The 18909-nt window shown below is 36.8% G+C and overlaps 1 protein-coding gene and 1 pseudogene across 1 annotated transcript in view; one reads left to right on the top strand and one right to left on the bottom strand.

The window, feature by feature from the left end:
* The window catches only part of CHP1 (calcineurin-like EF-hand protein 1), a 42836-nt gene that overhangs the window by 16009 nt on the left and 7918 nt on the right, over positions 1-18909 (top strand). The window contains exons 3-5 of the mRNA XM_006882997.1: positions 7599-7679; positions 12228-12355; positions 17927-17988. Of these exons, the coding sequence (XP_006883059.1) occupies positions 7599-7679; positions 12228-12355; positions 17927-17988 (271 nt within the window). The remainder of the gene's footprint in view (positions 1-7598; positions 7680-12227; positions 12356-17926; positions 17989-18909) is intronic.
* Positions 8848-11637, bottom strand: LOC102849020 (annotated as a pseudogene).

Raw genomic sequence — 18909 nt, 5'->3', positions numbered from 1 at the left:
CATAGAATTGGGTGTTATTTATTCTGTTGTACCATGGGGTCACTGTGAGTCTGTGCCAGTCATGACATACACCCATAACAACCCAGTCATCTGGGAATTACAAACACTGTGACTTGAAGAGTCATTCCCCACAAGCATGCTTTGGTGTTCAAAATATAGAGATGTTACAAAATATCCTACAATGCATAGGACAACCTTTCTTTCCCACAGCAAATGGCTATTTAAATCCTAACTGCCAAAAATACTGATACTGTATAGACTGACTCAAAGCTCAAGTAAAGCAGTGCTGTGTTGTTTCATATTTCTAATTGTCATGTCATAATCAAGTGAAACATGTCCCTAGCACTACCTTTTACTCTAGCTCCCAATTACCTTTTGTTATGGTTGTTGTTCCTCAGCCTTGCTTGACTGGCATGTAATGAAGCTATTTTTCCTTTCTGGTTTCTGACATGAAGCTTTTTAGGACTTCTTTGGGGTACTCCTTATGTGTAAGGACAAGAGATGTAGCATAAGGGAGGAGAAATAGTTTTAAGTCTTTTGATATAAACCTTAGAAGATAGTTTCCTTTATTTGTTTAAGGCAGGTATCTATCATCAGTAGGATCTGGCATTGATCAAAAATTATGCAGTACAGACATTAAAGCCAGTGACAGTGAAATACGACATACAACATTTGTTTTGTTAGTTGTTACTGTGTTGGTGTCAGCTCATAGTCACCCTATTGTTGTTAGATGCTGTTAAATAAATTCCAATAGGGACCTCATATACCTTGTCCAATTCTGCACCATGCTAACAGTATCCTCTGTGCCCATATTGCATTCACTGTGTCAGTCCATTTCCTTGAGGATCTTTCTTTCTTTTCCTGACTCTATCTTTCCAGTCATGATATCCTTTTCTTAGTTTTGGGCCCCACCTGATAACATGCACAAAGTAAGTGAGACAGGATCTCAGTGTTTTCCTCTGGGGAGCACTCTGTCTGCACTTCTTCCAAGACAGATTTGTGTATTCTTTAGGAAGTCTGTAGTATATTCAGTACTCTTACTACCACCATTAATCAAAGGCACTAATTCTTCTTTGGACTTCGTTACTTGTTGTCTGACTTTGATATGCATGTTAAGCAATTGAAACTACCAGGGCTTGGATCAGCAACACCCTAGTTTTCAAATTGACATCTTTACTTGCTAACACTTTAGAGAGATTCTTGAGAGCAGATTTGACCAACAAAATAAGTCTTTTCTTGTTGACTGCTCTTTCAAAGGTCTGGGTTGTGGATCCAAGTAAAAGGAAATCTTTGATGTAAATCTCTTTTCCATTTATTACTGTATTGCTTATTGGTTCATTTTAAGGAATTTTTTGTCTGAATGTTTAGGTGTAATCCATATTGAAGGACAGAAGGAGATATATATAGTCTGTTCTCTTTAGCAAGTGCTTCCAGTCTTGTTCACATACTGTAAGCAGGGTTGTATCATCTGTATAACCCAGATTGTTGATGAGTCTTGCTCCAATCTTGATGCTACATTCCTCCTCATATAATCCATCTTCTCAGTTTATTTATTCAGCATACATGTTGAATCCATGAGGTAAAAGGAATCAACCATGGCTCCCACCTTTCCTTGTTGTAAACCATGCAATGCAGTATCTTTTTGTTCTGTTTGAATGACTCCTTTTTGGTTTATATATACATTTCACATGAGCTCAATGAAATGTTTTAGAATTCCAATTTTTCTCAATAATATCCATAATTTATTATAATCCACATACTCAAATGCGTTTGCATAATCAATGAAACACAGTAAACATCTTTCTGATCTTCTCTGCTTTCCGCCTAGATCCATGTAAGATTAATAATGATGGATCTTATTCTGTGATCTCTTCTGAATCCAACATGAATTTCTGGCACTTATCTGCCAATGTACTGTTCCAACTATTTTTTTAAATCTTCATCAAAACTTGCATGTGATATTAATGATATTGTTTGATTATTTCCATGTTCTTTTAGAGCACCCTTTTTTTTGAACGTGCATACATATGGATCCCTTCCAACAATTGGCCAAGTAACTGTCATCCAGATTTCACGGTAGAGAGGAGAGAGCACATCCAGGGTTGCATCTGTTTGCTGAAGCACTGTTTAGTTAGTTCCTGAAACATTTCTTTTGGGAGGTGGGGGTTTCAGTGCCTTTAGTGCAGCTCATACTTTTTCCTTTAGTACTATTGGTTGGTGATCATATGTTGTTTTCTGCAATGATTCAGTGGCAACCAATTCTTTTTGGTACAATGATTCTATGTATTTCTTGATTTGACCTTATGAAAACTATGAAAAATAATTGGATTAAAAATTTGGAAGCTTATTTTTTCTTAATCTTTAATTATTTAATAATTTATTTGAGTTTAAATCTTTGTGTGTCAGTAAGTTTCACTATTTGCCAGAAATAGAAAAGCTATTGTAGAAGGAACTTTCAATAATATCAAAATATCTAAATTCAATTTTACAATAGCATTGGGGGAAAAAACAGATTAATTATTTCTTCATGTCATCTAGTACCATCCTACCTCTGAAATATATAAATGCATCCTCTAAAACCTCATTGTGGACATTTGGTAGATACAGTTAAGGACTGTTCTCCATACTAATTTCGGGGGCGGTGGGGAAGGATTGCTATGAGTTGGATAATACAGCCTACCTTGCTGGAAGTAAAGAGGATTTTAAGCACTTGCTACAAAAGACCAAAAACTATATGCTTCAATATGAATTACATCCCAACATCAAGAAAACAAAACTCCTCACTACGAGAACAATAGACAATACTGTGATAGATGGAAAAAGAATGACATTGTCAGCAATTTCATATTGAATCCACAATTAACACCCAGGGTAACTGCAGGCATGAAACCAGAAGACATGTTACATGGAGAAAATCTGCTCTTTGTTAATGACTTCTTAGGTGCTAAAACACAACAATCTAAGTCTAAACACTAAGGTGCACCTGATTCAAGCAATAGTCTTTTCAGTTAGTGCTATGCATCTGGAAGTTGGACAGTGAATTAGAATGACAGAAGAAAAAAATGATAACCTTAAGTTGTGGTGTTGGAGAAGAGTACATGGACTGCCAAAACAACAAACTACTAGTCTGTCTTGGAGGAAGTGCATTTAGGGCTCTCCTTCGAGACAAGGATGATGAAACTTGGTCTCACATACTTTGAGCGTGTTGTCAGGAGGTGCCAGTCCTTGGAAAAGTACATCATGCTGGGAAAGGTGGAGGGTCAGAGAAAGAGAGGAGGATCTCCAAATAAAGATAGACATAGAGATTGTGACAATGGACTTGAGCACATGAGAAATGGTGAGGATGGCACAGGATAGGCCAACGTTCAGATCTATTGTTCATAGGATTGCTGTGTTTTAAGTGATTCAATGACACCTAACAAAAAACAGTAGTGAGTTGGAACTAACAGCAGTGAGTTTATTAGGTAAGTGTTGGTAGACAAGTTTGAGAAGCTAAATTTTGGGAAAACTGCTCCAAGGATCCCCATTCTACTCTAGAACCACTAACTATAATGCACTTGTGTGTACATTATTTAAGGGTTTACAAAGTATTATTTCTTATACTCTCATTTTAATATTAATACTTTGAACAGTATTCCCATTTATCTGATGACAATCTAAATTCTTAGAATTAGATCCTATTAGAAAATAGGATTTAGGTCTTTATTGACATTGACAGTTCAAGGCCAAATCCCTTCTTGAGATTGAAGGAGTTAAAGTGCACTCACCACTTAATACTAGACCTGGCATTTTAATTGAGGCTTTTCTTTGCTTAGAAGTACTTAAGCTTGTTAGACATTAAACTGAGTTATGTGACCATGCAATTCAAATCAGCTTTAGTCCTCATTTAAAAGGGGCAATAGTTATTATTTCTTAACTTCCATCAAACAAGAGGAGCTACATTTTGACAATGTGGACTTTGCATTATAGAACAAATTATGTAATACGAGATTAGTACATATTTGTTGAATTAAATAATCAGTATTGATTTCCCCTGCATTTTTCATCCAGCTATCTTATGAAGGACTTCTCCTTCATTTATTGATATAAAAATTATTCTGTGCCTGGTCAAGGAAGATTGGAAACCAGAGTTAACTTTTCCTAGTTTTGTGCTTGGTCTTCTATATCAGCTTCTACCTGAGTGTAGTAGAGATGAGCCTGCTGAATTAATTAAGCACCCTGTAAATGTTAAACTCCAAGAGAACAGTGTGTAATAGACTCCTGGATAAAACAGAAACATCTCATGATCGTTGTCTTCATAGTATTTAGTGGGAAGGCTGTGAGGGAAATGTGTTTGTTCTATAAGTAAACTTGAAGTCAGCAACCATTTATTCAAGTTTGTATTTCTTTTTGCTAAACTTTTTATCTAGAAATAACAAAGATTACAAGGATTGTGCAATTAACTTTCATCTATTTAACATTTTGCAGTACTGTATTATGTAATATACTGTCCATATTCCAGTTTCACCTACTGGCCCACTAACATTCTTTATAGCACATGTATATTTTTTTCTAATACAAGATCATTCATTGAGTTTAGTTACATGTCTTTTGGGTTCTGATTTCTCTGCCTTTCTTCATCTTTCAGAATGTTGATACTTTTTTCCCCCAGAATCCCAGATAAGATATAAACTATATCCCTGGAATGGAATGTAAACCAAAGAAATTTTTTTTAATGAAAATTTTTTATTAATGATTTTTTAATGCAACATATATATTTTTTACAACATATGCTTTCCATTTAATTTTTTCCCCATTCATTCATTGTTGCACATTTTCCTCCCTGCTCACCCCTCCCCCTAGTTCATTTTTCTCTTTGAAGAAAAAAAAATTCTTTCATTGTTATACAGTCTCCCCCCGAGTCCACAGTCCACTTTAATATGCATTTCTTTTTCTGAAATGTTTTTAAAAATTATTGAACCTCTTTTAGGGAAGCATGTTACCTTTTTTTTTTAACGTGTTTAAAAAAGTTCCATTGGGGAAAGAAATGTGGTTTGTTAGGGGGAAACAATGTTTTAGACTTAAAGAACTATGTATAAATTGTATTTCCCCACCTTCTACTTGGGTGCCACTGGCTGGACAAGTTACTTTGACAGATTTCCTTTTTTTCCAGGTATAAAAGAATGTTGATAATATGATAGTATGAACAAGTGAGAAATTATTTCCATATACTTAGAGCAGCTCATGTATGTCATGGTTTGAATTGGGTCCCAAAAATCTATGTGTCAGTGATTCGGCAATTATATAATGATGATATTTAGTGGTCAGATAATGATTCATCCTCATGATGTAATCAGTTCTGACTGTTCCCTACTTTGATGGCATATGAATCCTGGCTTCCATTAATTATGTCATGATTATTCAAAAACTTATTGCTGATGAGTCGAACCAACTAATAGCTGACTCTTCAATGAATTTCAGAGGCTGTAAATCACTCAGGAGAGATTGTCCATCTTTCTCCCTCGTAGCTGCTGGTGTTTTTGAACCACCAGAGAGACCCTTGGGTTAGCAGTGTAGCTCCCTGTGAACTAAGCCACCAGAGCTCCTTAGTTTTATGTCAGTGAGGCAGGATTAGGGTGAGATGCAGTACCTTTACTCCAGTCACAGCCCAGATTGATGTAAGAAGAGTTTCCCTAGAGTAGACCTGTATCGCCTTTTATCTTACAAGAGATAAAAGGAGGGAGAGTTGAGCAGAAAGAACCTCAATACCACAAAGAATGAAGGGCTGTGAATAGAATATGTCCTTTGCATCAAAAGTTCCTGCCCTGAGAACTGCCTAGACCAGGGGAAGGTTGACAGTAAGATATGGAGATCTTTGTGAGACACCAGGCCTACAGATACTGAAATGAATAGCTATTAATAATATCAGTAATATCTAAGTTAGGAGAGAATCACTGCAGCTACCATGTTTAAGGGTTAAATAATACTATAGTTCTAGCCTATTGGGAAGGAGCTCTGGTGGCTTAGTGCTAAGGAGCTGTGCATCCAGCTTGAAGGCACTTGGTTAGTAGAATCCATCGGCTGCTCCATAGGAGAAAGAAGGGCAGTCTCCTTCCAGATTATTGCCCTGGACTCACTCATTGGGTTTTAAAGGCTGTAAATCTTCCTCCCAAAGATATGCTTGTGGATTCAGGCTGCCTTAGAAGCACAACTTTTGGTTAGCAGTGCAAATCACTAAGAGCTCTACTATCAGAGCTTCCTATAAAACAGGCCTGTAAAATAGGCAACACCCATAAAGAATTTACTCCTTAGGATTATCAAACATGCAAAGCAAAAGAGACAACATTTGCCCCCCAACCAAAGAAGAGAAGACAGAGAGGGTCAGGGAAACCAGATGCATTGAAACAGAGAACCCAGAAAGTGGGCAGAGTGCTGATACATTATGGGTTTTGCAGCTAATGTCATGGAACACTTTATCATAGCTTGAAAAATTCTTTTCTGTGTAAACTTTCCCTTAAGTTCAAGAAAATGACCCCCAAAAGTCTGGAAATCAATTGGTTGCCATGTTTTAGTTTCTGCTTAAGAAAAAATATTCCTTATATTGAATATAAGAATTCCTTACATTTCAAAAGCACTGTAGATCTATGTACCAAGGATATAAGAATGCCTCTGAATTTTTGCCCCCATATTCAAGCAATGTGGTAGAGGATGTTTTCCATTTCTTAATTATTGTTGTTGTATGCCATTGAGTCACTTGCAACTCATAGCAACTCTATGTACAGCAGCTCTGAACCTTGATGTATTGTGTGCCAACCTGATTGTCTCTGACACACCTACTACCATTACCCCAGTCACTCAATCTGTCCATCTCATCCAGGGTCTTCCTCTTCTATACTGTCCCTCTACCCTTCCAACCATGATGTCCCTCTCCAAGGACTGGTCCCTCCTTGCAACATGTCCAAAGTATGTCAGACAGAACTTCAGAATCTTTGCCTCTAAGGAAAAACTTAGTTTCACCCTCTCCAAGATGAACCTGTTTGTTCTGTTAGTGGTCCATGGTATATATTTAATTCGCTTCTCCAGCACCAGAGCTCAAAGGCATCAGTTTTCCTTCTATTATTTATAGTCATTGTCCAGCTTTCTGATGCATAGCAAGTAATTCAAAGACCATGGCCTGGATCAGGCATACTCTAGACTGAAATTGTTGCTCTTCAGTATTCTGGAGAAGTCCCTGACAGCAGACTTCCCCAGTGCAATTGATTTCCTGGCTACTGGTATAAAGAGTGTTGATTGTGGAGCCAAGCAAATTGAAACTGTTAACAATCTCGAAAGTCTTTTCACTTTAGTAAAGAAGTACAGAATGGCAACATTCAAAGAATCATTTATGGGGATGGCTCATTAGTTTATTGATGTAACTGATGTCCTGAAGTCTCTGAAATGTAACATAGTCAAGTCTGGTTTACTCCACTCCAGAGCTGGTAAAGTAAACACTTGGTAGCTATTAAAGTACAACTCTTTGCAGTTACTTTATATAATTTGCCACAGAAGTCAAACTAAAGGAGCTTGTGCTGAGGACCAATGGTCACTGACTCACACTGATTATCTCCTTGATTTGGTAGCCGGGAAGATTTCCAGAGAATTCCAGAACTTGCCATCAACCCACTGGGGGACCGAATCATCAATGCCTTCTTTCCAGAGGGGTGAGTGTCTGCAATTATTGCGCTTCCTTCCTGGAGCTGTTCCTCTGAATGAATTACTAATCTGGAATGATGATATTAGTTAAACCATCTCAGAGCCTTATCCCACTTACTTTGGACATCCTTGACTTTGTCATTTATAAACTATCTCTTTGTTTACCCTCTTCTCTGTTTTAAACGTATCAAATAAATATATCAGTCCATCTGTGTTTGCCTTTGATATAAAACTAAACTTTTTAAAAGCTTTTAGTTGGAAATAATTTCAAGTTTACAGAAATAGAAATAGCTAATCTTTACCCAAATGCATTTAATGGTATATTATGTTATATTTAACATTTTAGCTTATTTGCTTTATCATTTGTGCTATAATGCACAAACTTAATTTCTCCCTTTCTCTGGCTACCCAGTAATAATAATAAGGCAAGTGGCATATGTAATTATAAATTTTCTTATAATCACATTAAAAGAGTAAATTTAGGGCAAATATATTTTGGCAATATATATTCTATCTAGGCCAGTATTCCCAAAGCATTTTCATTTCAACATTCAACATATAATCAATACTTTTAAATTACTAATGAGGTATTTTACTTTTCTTTATTCATGTTGTTGTTGCTGTTTGTGTACTGTTGAGTCAGAAGCAATCCATAGCTGACCCTTCAGCGGGTTTTCAAGTTACATGGGAGATTGCCCATCTTTATCCTTAATGCCTTACCACTAGGCTACCTGAACTTTATTAATCCATTTTTTAAATCTCATTTCTATTTTATATTATAGTTATCAGTTCATCCAGTAATGTCCTTTATAACATTTCCCCCCTCTTCAATACAGAATCCAATCTAGGGTCAAGTATTACATTTAATTGTCATATCTCTTGCCTCACTTAATCTATAATACTTTCCACAGCCTTTTTACAGAATACATGTCTTTCTACCACATACAAACTTTTAAAAATAGGTTGATTGTTCTTTAATTCGGCTTTGTCTAACTGGACTCTACCACCTACCTCAACATAGCTTCCTTTGTATGAAAGTAAATTTACTGAATAAATGTTTATTGACTTGATTAAGTACATTTTTCATGAGTAATTTATCATATAATCTTGTTTTAACTTCTCCCCAAATAATCACTTCCTGGTTCCATGTGAATTATCTTTATTGCCTCAAGGACTTTAGCACAAAAAGTGATATGGGTGCCAGGTTTTGTTTATTGAATGTGAAGTAACCACATGGGGAAGAAAATTCCAAGGAGAATAATACAGATTAAATAAACCTGGCACTCCGGCTCTTACATACACGTGTGTGTACACACACATCTCCAAGCTCCAACAGAGCCATCCAAACCCTTGCTCCCCTCCAGCCTGAGCGAACTCTAGTAGGAGGTGACTCAGACCTTGGGCTTCGGAGTGAGGTCTAATAGCAGCAGCCTTGTCCCTTCCTGCCCTGCCCCAGAGGACAAAGGGAGCTGGGGTGCCGAGGAGGTAGGTGGCAGCTCTTCCCCGATCTGTTTCTGTCGTAGATGCTTCTTGGCTCGGATCTCATTTATAGCCTCTTCAGTGGAGCATGTATCCCTCTTGTTGGCCACAGGCACACAGCCATAGATCTTACTGGCCAGTAGCATGTGGGCTGCATCCTTGGCTGCACCCTTGCTGATCAGGTGGCTTTACTTGTCCTTGTAGTCGCTGGCAGGGCTCACCACCACAGGTCTCTGCTGACTGCCTCCTCCTCCTGCCTCTGGGCCAGCTCCTTCAGTTTCCATTTCTCTTCAGCCTTCTGGGGCTCCCACTCTTCTCCATGGCGGGAAGACTCCAGTTGTTCATCTGAAAGTGTAAACTCCTTTTTGAAGCTTATGACATAACAGTCATTATCTTTCCCAGCCACTTCTACCACATGTATGCTTCTATTTTATTCATTGGCTAAAACTTTTTCTTGATCTGCCTACTGTCTTGTATGAAGTCTGACACCTCTATCTCCATCCTTTTACAAAACTCCACTTTCTGTTGTTTCTTTTGCTCCTGTAGTTTCTTCAGATGGGCAGCCTGCTCTTGGGCCTTGTGCCGAGTCTCCCTCCTGATCACCAAAGGCTGGGCGGCTTCTCCATGGAGCTCAGGATGGAGCCCAGTAGGTCTGCCAACTTGGGCAGGTGCCAGTTTTTAGTAATAAGACTAAGTGGCAGTGAGGATGCTATTATGTAAAAGGTCTGAAGAGGGAACTATAAAACTGTTGAAAGCGGAGGAATTTGCAAGAATTGAACACAAAATTTGAGTAACAGAAGTAAAGAGAAGCCTGGTTTCAGTTCATTGTTAATACAGAATTTGAATGATACTACTCTTGCTCTTTTAAAAGTCATGTATAAGTTATCAACATCTGCTCCCTTACTTCTCCCCTTTCTCTTTCCCTGAACTGTATTGTTTGTTTCAGACATGGTATTATATTGAATTCTGTTTTACTTCTCTTTCCTGCAGAGCTAAATGAAAAAAGGCCAGAAAATAACTTTTTTTATTAATTTCAATGAAAATTTTCAGAGACTTTGGATTTCCATTGATTGATTTTTGCACTTTTCTTCCCTCCCAACCCGCCCCCCGCCCCAGTACACTACCCTCTTGGAAAAGTAAGAAAAATTCTTTCATTGTTTTACCAGAAAATAACTTTTAACAACTATGCTTGTATCCAGGCATTTTGAAAACCCTGTAAATTAAGAGAGAGAGAGAGAGAGAGAGTGTGTGTGTGTTTGTTTAAAGATTCCTTAGTTAACGTTATTACTTGCAGCAGCTTATGAAAAACTGTAAGTCTAACCTGCTTTTGCTCTAACAACAGTATCATCTGCCGTTAGTCCACTAATCTGCTAAGGAAACTAGGCAGGCTTACATGAGGATCCCTGAGGCTACTCTCCTAGCCTTTTAGCAGAGCTGCAGTCTTCTTGTTCTAATCAAATTGAGGTATTTAGCTTTTGGGATTTTGTTCTCTTTTAGGCATTTGCAAGTGGAATTTTATTTTTTTTTAAAAAGGGTATATTCATTTACTTTTTTTACTTAGAAACCATATACCATTAACATGATTAGTCTGTTTATTCTGGAACATGACTTAAACCTTACTCCATAGTATATGCTTACTTCCTTGATTTTACTATACTTTTGACCAAATACTACACCATTAGTAACAAAACTAGGGACCTCTGGTGGCCTAGTGGCCAGGAGCTGCACTGCAATCCCAAAGGCACATGGTTGGAGGCCACCAGCTGCTCCGCAGGAGAAGGATGGGCAGTCACCTCCTATGCCATTAACTGCCTCTGAAAACCCACCAGAGGGTTCCAACTCTATGGTAAACAACAACAACAGTAACATAACTACCTTAAAGTATTAAGGTCATTATTTTGCAAATAGCAGACTTGTGAGCTAGCCTTTGATTTCTACCTTTAGAAAGCATTATCTTTATTTGATACTTAACCATGTAGTCTACCTGGCACTATATTCAGTAGGCCATACAAAGACAATTTCTTTTCAAGTAAAGTAACCACCACAACCCCTCAACCATTTGTTTGTTGACTGCCTTACATAAATAGGTAGTTATGTCACAGTATGTTTTTATATAGAAGAGCAGATTCTCCACTCATTAAAGTTCTTAACAATGGTTATAATTGACTGGGAAGACTAAAACGTGTTTCTTTTTTTTATAACTTTAATATGTTGTTCTCATTGTTATGTGCCATCGAGTCGTTTGAGACTCATAGCGACCCTATGTACAAGAGCCCTAAACACCGTTCTATCCTGTGCCAACCTCGCTGTCTCAAACACATTCATTCCCACCACTCCATTCACAGAATCCATCCATCTCATTGAGGGTCTTCCTGTCCTGTGCCGTCCCTCTACTCATCCAAACATGATGTCCCTCTCCAAGGACCAGTCCCTTCTTGCAACATGCCCAAAGTATCTTCCAACCTGCTGACTTCTCAGCCAATCCATGTTAGTATGTCTGTCACTACATGAGAAATAACATGGATTGGCTGAGAAGTCAGCAGGTTGGAAGGACCGGATGCTTATTGTAGAGTCAGAAACAGTGAATTTGGGTCCTGGTTCTTTTTAATTGTATAGCCCTAGAGACACCCCAGATCTTTTTTTCCCCCTCCTCTCTCCTCTTTTCTGTACCATCAAATCAGATCTTACTGGCACAGGAGGAGATCGCCTCTCCTTCTCCAGCAGGGCTTCTGGTGGATTCAAACCCTGCACATTCGGTTTTGCAGTGCAACTTCTTGCCAGTAGGCCACCAGAGCTACCTTCCCAGATCTTTTTTTTTTGAAAGGAGAAAGAGATACAAATAAATTCAATAGATTTTTCTGTTAAGTCCTGCTATCTCTCTCGGTCTGTTTAATCATCCGTAATGTGGTAATAGTAATACTTACCCAACAAGATTGAGGTGAGATATAAATTAAATCCTATGAGTTCCATTTGCTGTCAAGACACCTGAAATAGCTAAAGCTACTTCCAAGATACTGAATTCCTAAAAATGATAACTTCATTGATAAAATATTCTCTTTGTTATATTTCCTAATTAGAGAGGACCAAGTAAACTTTCGTGGATTCATGAGAACTTTAGCTCATTTCCGACCCATTGAAGATAACGAAAAGAGCAAAGATGTTAATGGACCAGAACCACTCAACAGCCGAAGCAACAAACTGCATTGTAAGGAACAAAAGCCTTCTGACTCTAAATGGTTTCATTTCTGATAAATCTTTTCTTTGCTTATTCATTGATTGAACAGGTGTTTATTTTAGCATAATGGTGGAAAGCTCAGACTTCACACCCTGATTGGCTGAATTTTCATTCTAACTTTTCTACTTTTTTGGCCATGTGACTTTGAACAAGTTATTAAAATCACTGGACTTCTGCTTCTTCATCTTTGAAATGAGATACTAAAAGATTTCACATAGGCTTGTTATGAGGATTAAACATTGTACGTCAGGTGGGTGGTCTATACTAAGAACTGAGTAAATATTATCTGGTATTGTTATCATTCTAATTCATTGGGTGTTTACTGTGTACTGGGCACTGTAGTAAGTATTAGAATGATAAAAGTGAAAAAGACCCAGTCTCTACCCATCAGGAATAATGACAACCATCAGTCCATTTTAGAATTTGATAGATGTTGAATATGACTTAATAGGGCTGGATAGCTAAATAATGCAAGATTCCATTTTTGTCCCTATGTCTCTTGACTGTTTTCTGTAGATACTCATGAGATTTCCTTTCTGCCCTTGTTGAGTTATACATGATATTGCCAAATCACTTGAAACATTATTCCAGGAAATTGAAATTGAATATTGTTTGGGGTTTTTTCCTCACTCAAACATACTGGAGTTATAGTTAACTGATTGTCCCAGCCTTCTCTTACAAAGGCACACAGTGGTATACAGGGAGTTTAGGAAGCCATAGAGAAATGTGATCCATCAAGGGCTTACTTGATTAGAGAAAAGTAAAATCCTTTGTAATATTGTTCAGAAACAATACAAAATATTATATACAATTTACATGTATTCATGTATACATAAGACTGCGATTTTTTTTATGCACTTTGAGACATAGTCTAGGTCTCCCTAAGCAAAGGCACTTATTTTCACACTTTATGTTGATACTTCAGGCCAAGTGTCTGAGAAACACTGAAAGATGTATAATACAGGAAAGATTGTTTTCTGAGCAAAAAACTAAACATCTATTCATCTTTACTACAAAATTAGGTTCCTTGATTAAGAGCAGAGAACTTGAATACAAATAGAACTGAATATAGAGAATATAGAGAAAAATAAAGAGAATTCATTATTCTCAGATTAATTGAATAATAAGGTTTTTTAATCACTTCCAATTTCTCTTCAATACTTAATGTTTTTTGAGGCAAAGCCTTCATCCTTGTTTATTAAATAAAAGTTATAGCATGTGTACAGACTTGTCTAGTTCTGGTGTTGGTAAAAATGTTATTTCTGCTGTCAGGAAAAAAAATGATCAGTGATTGAAAAGGTTAGTTATAGCATAGAATCATAACAAAAGGATTCATGCTTTATTTTATGTGCTCTAGCATTTTTTAAATTTTTTTATTATTAATTTTAATGAAAGTTTACATAGACTTGGGGTTTCCAGTCATTCATTGTTACACTTTTAAAAATATTTTAAAACACATTTATCTGTGAATTTTTTTAGTTCTCTACTTGGTACTTCTTTTTTAGCATTAATTACCATTGATTAATGTAATTAATTACAGTGTCTAATCAGCCTTTATTGTGGTTTGCCTTTCCCTTCACCCAAATTATCTATTTATTAATTTAACATTTATTTTCATTTTTTCCAGTGCTTATTTGGCTAATCTTTTGAGGTAGGATAAAGTATTTTGGAGTTGTTTAAGCATAGGGCTGTTGATGGGAACTGTAACTTTCTTATGCAAAACACATCTGTAATGTATGTGGTCTGAGATCTGTTTGCATTTCCCTTTAAGTGGAAGGAGAACTTAATGATACTTGTAAAAGCATTTTGAAACTCAAATTCATCTAGATGTTTACATTTTCTCCTCAGCCCTTTATAGTTACCTTGTCTACACTTACTTCAGAAATAGGTGTTTTGGGGAGCTCTGGTGGCCTAGTGGCAAGGAGCTGCAACTACAATTCCAGAGGCGCACGGTTCGAATCCACCAGATGCTCTGCCGGGAAAGGAGGGACAATCTCCTCCTGTACCAGTCAGACCTGATTTGACGGTACACGCACACAAAAATAAAAAAAAGAAATAGGTGTTTCCTGTTGTTTAGTGACTAGAGTTTTAATCTTTCAGAGATAATCAATTTGCATAACAACTTGTAGCCTTTGAAAACAGCTGGAGGCTCAACTATGAGTCAGTTCCCTCTTGATGACTATGAATTAGTAACCTTGTTTTCACATTCATGTTTCATTTTTAAAAATTTAACGTCAAATTAAATTTGTAGTTTTATTGAAAATACAAAATTTACAAGCAGTCCGAGGATAACTGATATACCTGACTCTTCATAAGCATCCAACCCAGAGGGTGGGTGTTGATACTCAGTGTGTAGTCAAAGAAATCTGAGAAATTTGCAGAGAAAATGAGAAGTTTGTAAGAAACACAAATCTCTTGACTTAAAATGTTTACTTTTTATTTCTGACAAATCTTTTATTTACTCATTCATTCATTGAACAAGCTTTTACAATAGCTTGTTGATTGAGCTCATTTATTAAATACTTTTTGAATGTTCATTGAACAGAGTTGTACAGAGAATGAATCCTATGAATTGACTCATTGGAAAACAATTAAATGCTTAACAGAGCCCTAATTTTTATGTGAGGGAGCCATGTTGATATAGTCCACAGGGTATTCAAATTCACTAGTGACTAGGGAGAAAGACAGGCATTATCGTCCTGTGCAATGTATAGCCTTTGAAAACCGCTGGAGGCTCAACTATGAATCAGTTCCAACTTGATGGCTATGAGTTAGTTTTTAGTTTGAGTTGAATGGTGCTTAAAGCAAGGGTGGTCAGCTATCAACAGGAGTGAGAGAGAAACAGGAAACAGATTTCCATCTTATAATAATACTAAAGATTTCTCATTTTTGATGTTGTTATGTGCCGCCAAGTTAGAGCCAACTCTTAGCTGACCTTCCAGCAGGTTTTCAGGGGCTGTAAATCAAACTAGAGAAGATTGCTCATCTTTTTCAAGCAAAACAGTTAGTGAATTCTGATTGTTTGCCTTTGGGTTGGCAGCACAACTCCTTACCATAAAGCCACCAGATCTTCCTAGATTAGTCTTTAGGTAACATCTTTTATGGCATTGTAGAAAACCAACAGTCTACACAGAATTAAAAGAGAAAGTGTGTAGTTTATTTTGGCAGTATAATAAACATGTACTCCTTTAGGAACATTAGTGATCCTTAGCTCATTTTCCTCAGAATGCAGTTTCTCCCAATTACTTTCTACCATCATTAGCATTGATACAGAGTAAATTAGATTTTTTGAAAAGTTTTTCTTTAGTCTCTAGTGGAAGGTGAATGACCAAGAGAAGATATTTAAATTTTTTTATATCCATTCATGTTCTCATGCCTGTGTACATAAATCATAACTGTGCCTGGAATTCCCCACACCTTATCAGAGTTCTATTTGCCTTTCAAGATCTTATTCAAATGTTCCTTTTCCTCTAAAGTTTCCTATACAGCTCCATTAGAAGTCCTATTTGCCATACACTTTTGTTCCCACAGCACTTTGGACCACTTTGTTGCTGTGAGGTACTACCTAAGAATGCAGTAAAATGAGTAGTGCTCCTTCTTAGACACAGAGATTAGGAGACTTCATCTTACATCTTTGGGAACATTAGCAGGTAGAGCCAGTTCCTGGGAAAGGATATCATATTTGAAAAAAGAAGATGACTGTGATGAGATTGACACAATGACTGTAGTATTGAGTTTAAATACATCAGAGGATGGTGTAACATCAAATAAGTTTTCATTCTGTTTTCTGTGTGGCTGGTGTGAATCAGAACTGACTCCACAGCACCTAGTAACAACAACTTCTACTAATTAGTAAACTCCTTTTCACTAGGATTGGTATGAATCAGAGTTGACTTGGAGGCAGTGGGTTTAGATTAGTGTACCAGGTCTAAGTTTGTGTATATCAATAACACCAGAGAAGCAGTTTAATAATTTGTACCACTGTACTGAAAACCTGTAACCTTAATGGCATACTTGAAGTGATTCAAACCCCCAAATACCCTGAAATCAATTACCATTATAATACCATCACTTCCTCAGAGATTTCTCTATGTCTGTGTGTCTATTTTTCTATGTCTATAACATCATCCACTCCACTTGTTAGCCCTTTGGTAGTGTATATATATTGTCTGAACACTGTTCATTGTTTTGAGATCTCTTTTTTACATGGACACAAACAAAGTTCTTATATCCTAGTTTATAAAAGGCTGTGTGTTGCTAAGGAAAGAAAGGTAATAAGGCCAGGAAATAAAATTTTTGGTGGTTTTTTTGGTTTTGTTTTGGTTTAGGGTTTTTTCTTCCTTTTTTAAAAATTGTGATTTTAACGAGTGTTTACAGAAAAGTTGGATTTTCATGGTTGAACATTTTCTTCCCTACCCCAACCCAGTTCACTTAAAAAAAAATCATTCATTGTTAACATAATTTCCTCCCTCCCTGTCCTTGCCCCTCGCCCCAGTTCACTTTGCTAAGCACCTCTTATTCTGGACTGTTGTCATAGAGATAATGCCTAATCAAATACTCCTTTTAAACAGTTCTTTCCTTCATCTGTTCCAATGCAGCTGTTTTTCAGTACAGCATAGTATTCCAATATGTGAATATACCATAGTTTTTCTATCCACTGAATTGTTGATGAACACATGGGTTGCTTCCGTCTCTTTGCTTATTGTGAATAATGCAGCAGTAAACATGGTGTGCACATACCTGTTTGGGTAGCAGCTCTGGTTTCTTTAGGGTATATTCCTAGTAGTGGAATTGCTGGATCAAATGGTATTTCTATTTCCAACTTTATGAGAAAGCGCCAGACTTCCATAGCTGTTTTATCATTTTACATTCCCACTATTATTGAATAAAAGTTCCAATCTCTCCACAACCTCTCCAGCCTTTGTTGTTTGCTGTTCTCTTGAACTTTGCTATTGTTCCTATGAGATGGTATCTCATAGTTGTTTTTATTTACATCTCTTTAAAAGCTAGGGATCTTGAACATTTATTTCTTCATGTTTGCCCTCTGAATGTCCTCTTTGGTGAAGTGCAAATTTTTGGTGTCTTTGTTTGAAGCTGAGGTTTACTAATATCTTAGGACACTAAAGTGGTAGAGAATTACTTGGAAGTTGGCATGAATCTGCAAAGAGGTCATATTTCTAGAGCGATACTCAGTGTAGTTCATTGGCATCATTCCTGTATGGCTTTGTTGGTTTCCCCTCATTAGTGCACAGTGGAGAGAATTAATAAGTTATGTGAGGTGACTTAACTGCTTAAGTTGTTTTTTATTTTGTTGTAATGTTCTAGCATAGTTACAAGTACATTTCTACTTTTTATTTTTATGAAGTTTTCTATTTTACCGAATGACCATATTCTATTAAATTGGAAATACCATCTATTATGAGATGCATCTCAATTTCATAAATACTAAAATTGGCTTAAAAATTCTGCAGTTTTTCTTACAAAATCCATTACTTTCCTGTGAATGGACAAAATACTACCAAATTTCTTTTGTTCTTCTAGTTGCTTTCCGACTTTATGATTTGGATAAAGATGACAAGATATCCCGTGATGAGCTGTTGCAGGTATGTAAGAGAATGCACATGTATGTGGATAACTGGTTTATTTACATGGGCAGAATAATTCTTTCTTCAGTAAACCTTTAATACCTACTATGTGCAAAATCTTGTCCAAATATTTTACAGAGCAGATGACCTGTGGAAAGTTCACTATTTAAAAACTAACAAAATGTCTTTTAGCAGGCGACTGACAGAACTAAAATAAGCAAGATGTTTCAGATAAAAATAGTTCCCTTATTGCCAAACTCGTTTGTTGGCAACCAAGTAACTGTGATCATAATTGAGATAAACACTTGTTTATTCTATCCTTGGGCCAGACCTAAGATTCAGTGAAATGCTACAGTGTTCATGGATGCTGACCTTACTGTTCATGGCTCTTAATAGCTCTCAGTGGAATACTCTTCATATATTAACTAGACTAAGATTTCATTGTGTTAACATCACCCATCTTTACTTTTTCCTCTCATGTTTTTCCTCATCTTGAAATATTAGAGGAGAAAAGAGAGAGCAGGCGAGCGTGTGTGTGTGTGTGTGTGTGTGTGTGTGTGTGTGTGTGTGTCCATCTGCCAGTCTAGAGGACTCTATGCTAATCCATTCAGAAATATGGAGAAATTTCTCTATTTCTAAATACACCTAAAAAGTAAAATTTCTAGAAGACTTCTAGTGGGAGAAGAAAGAGTAAATCCAACTCCTTAACCCAAGAACTCCAACAAATAGAAAAAGAACAACAAGCTAACCCCACAGCCTCTAGAAGAAAGGAAATAATAAAGATAAGGCAGAAATAAATGGAACTGAAACAATCAGCAAGACCAGGAGCTGGTTCTTTGAAAGGGTCGAAAATACTGACAAGCCACTGGCAAACAAAGGAAAATAAAGACACAAATAACTAGATGAAGAATTAACAATGTCAATAGCAGAACCAACCAA

Source organism: Elephantulus edwardii, unplaced genomic scaffold (genome assembly GCF_000299155.1).
Source record: "Elephantulus edwardii isolate Elephantulus edwardi_28Jun2011 unplaced genomic scaffold, EleEdw1.0 scaffold00026, whole genome shotgun sequence".
NCBI classification, from domain to species: Eukaryota; Metazoa; Chordata; class Mammalia; order Macroscelidea; family Macroscelididae; genus Elephantulus; species Elephantulus edwardii.
Note: the sequence above shows the minus strand (reverse complement) of the source record. Positions and strands in the feature narration are given on the sequence as shown.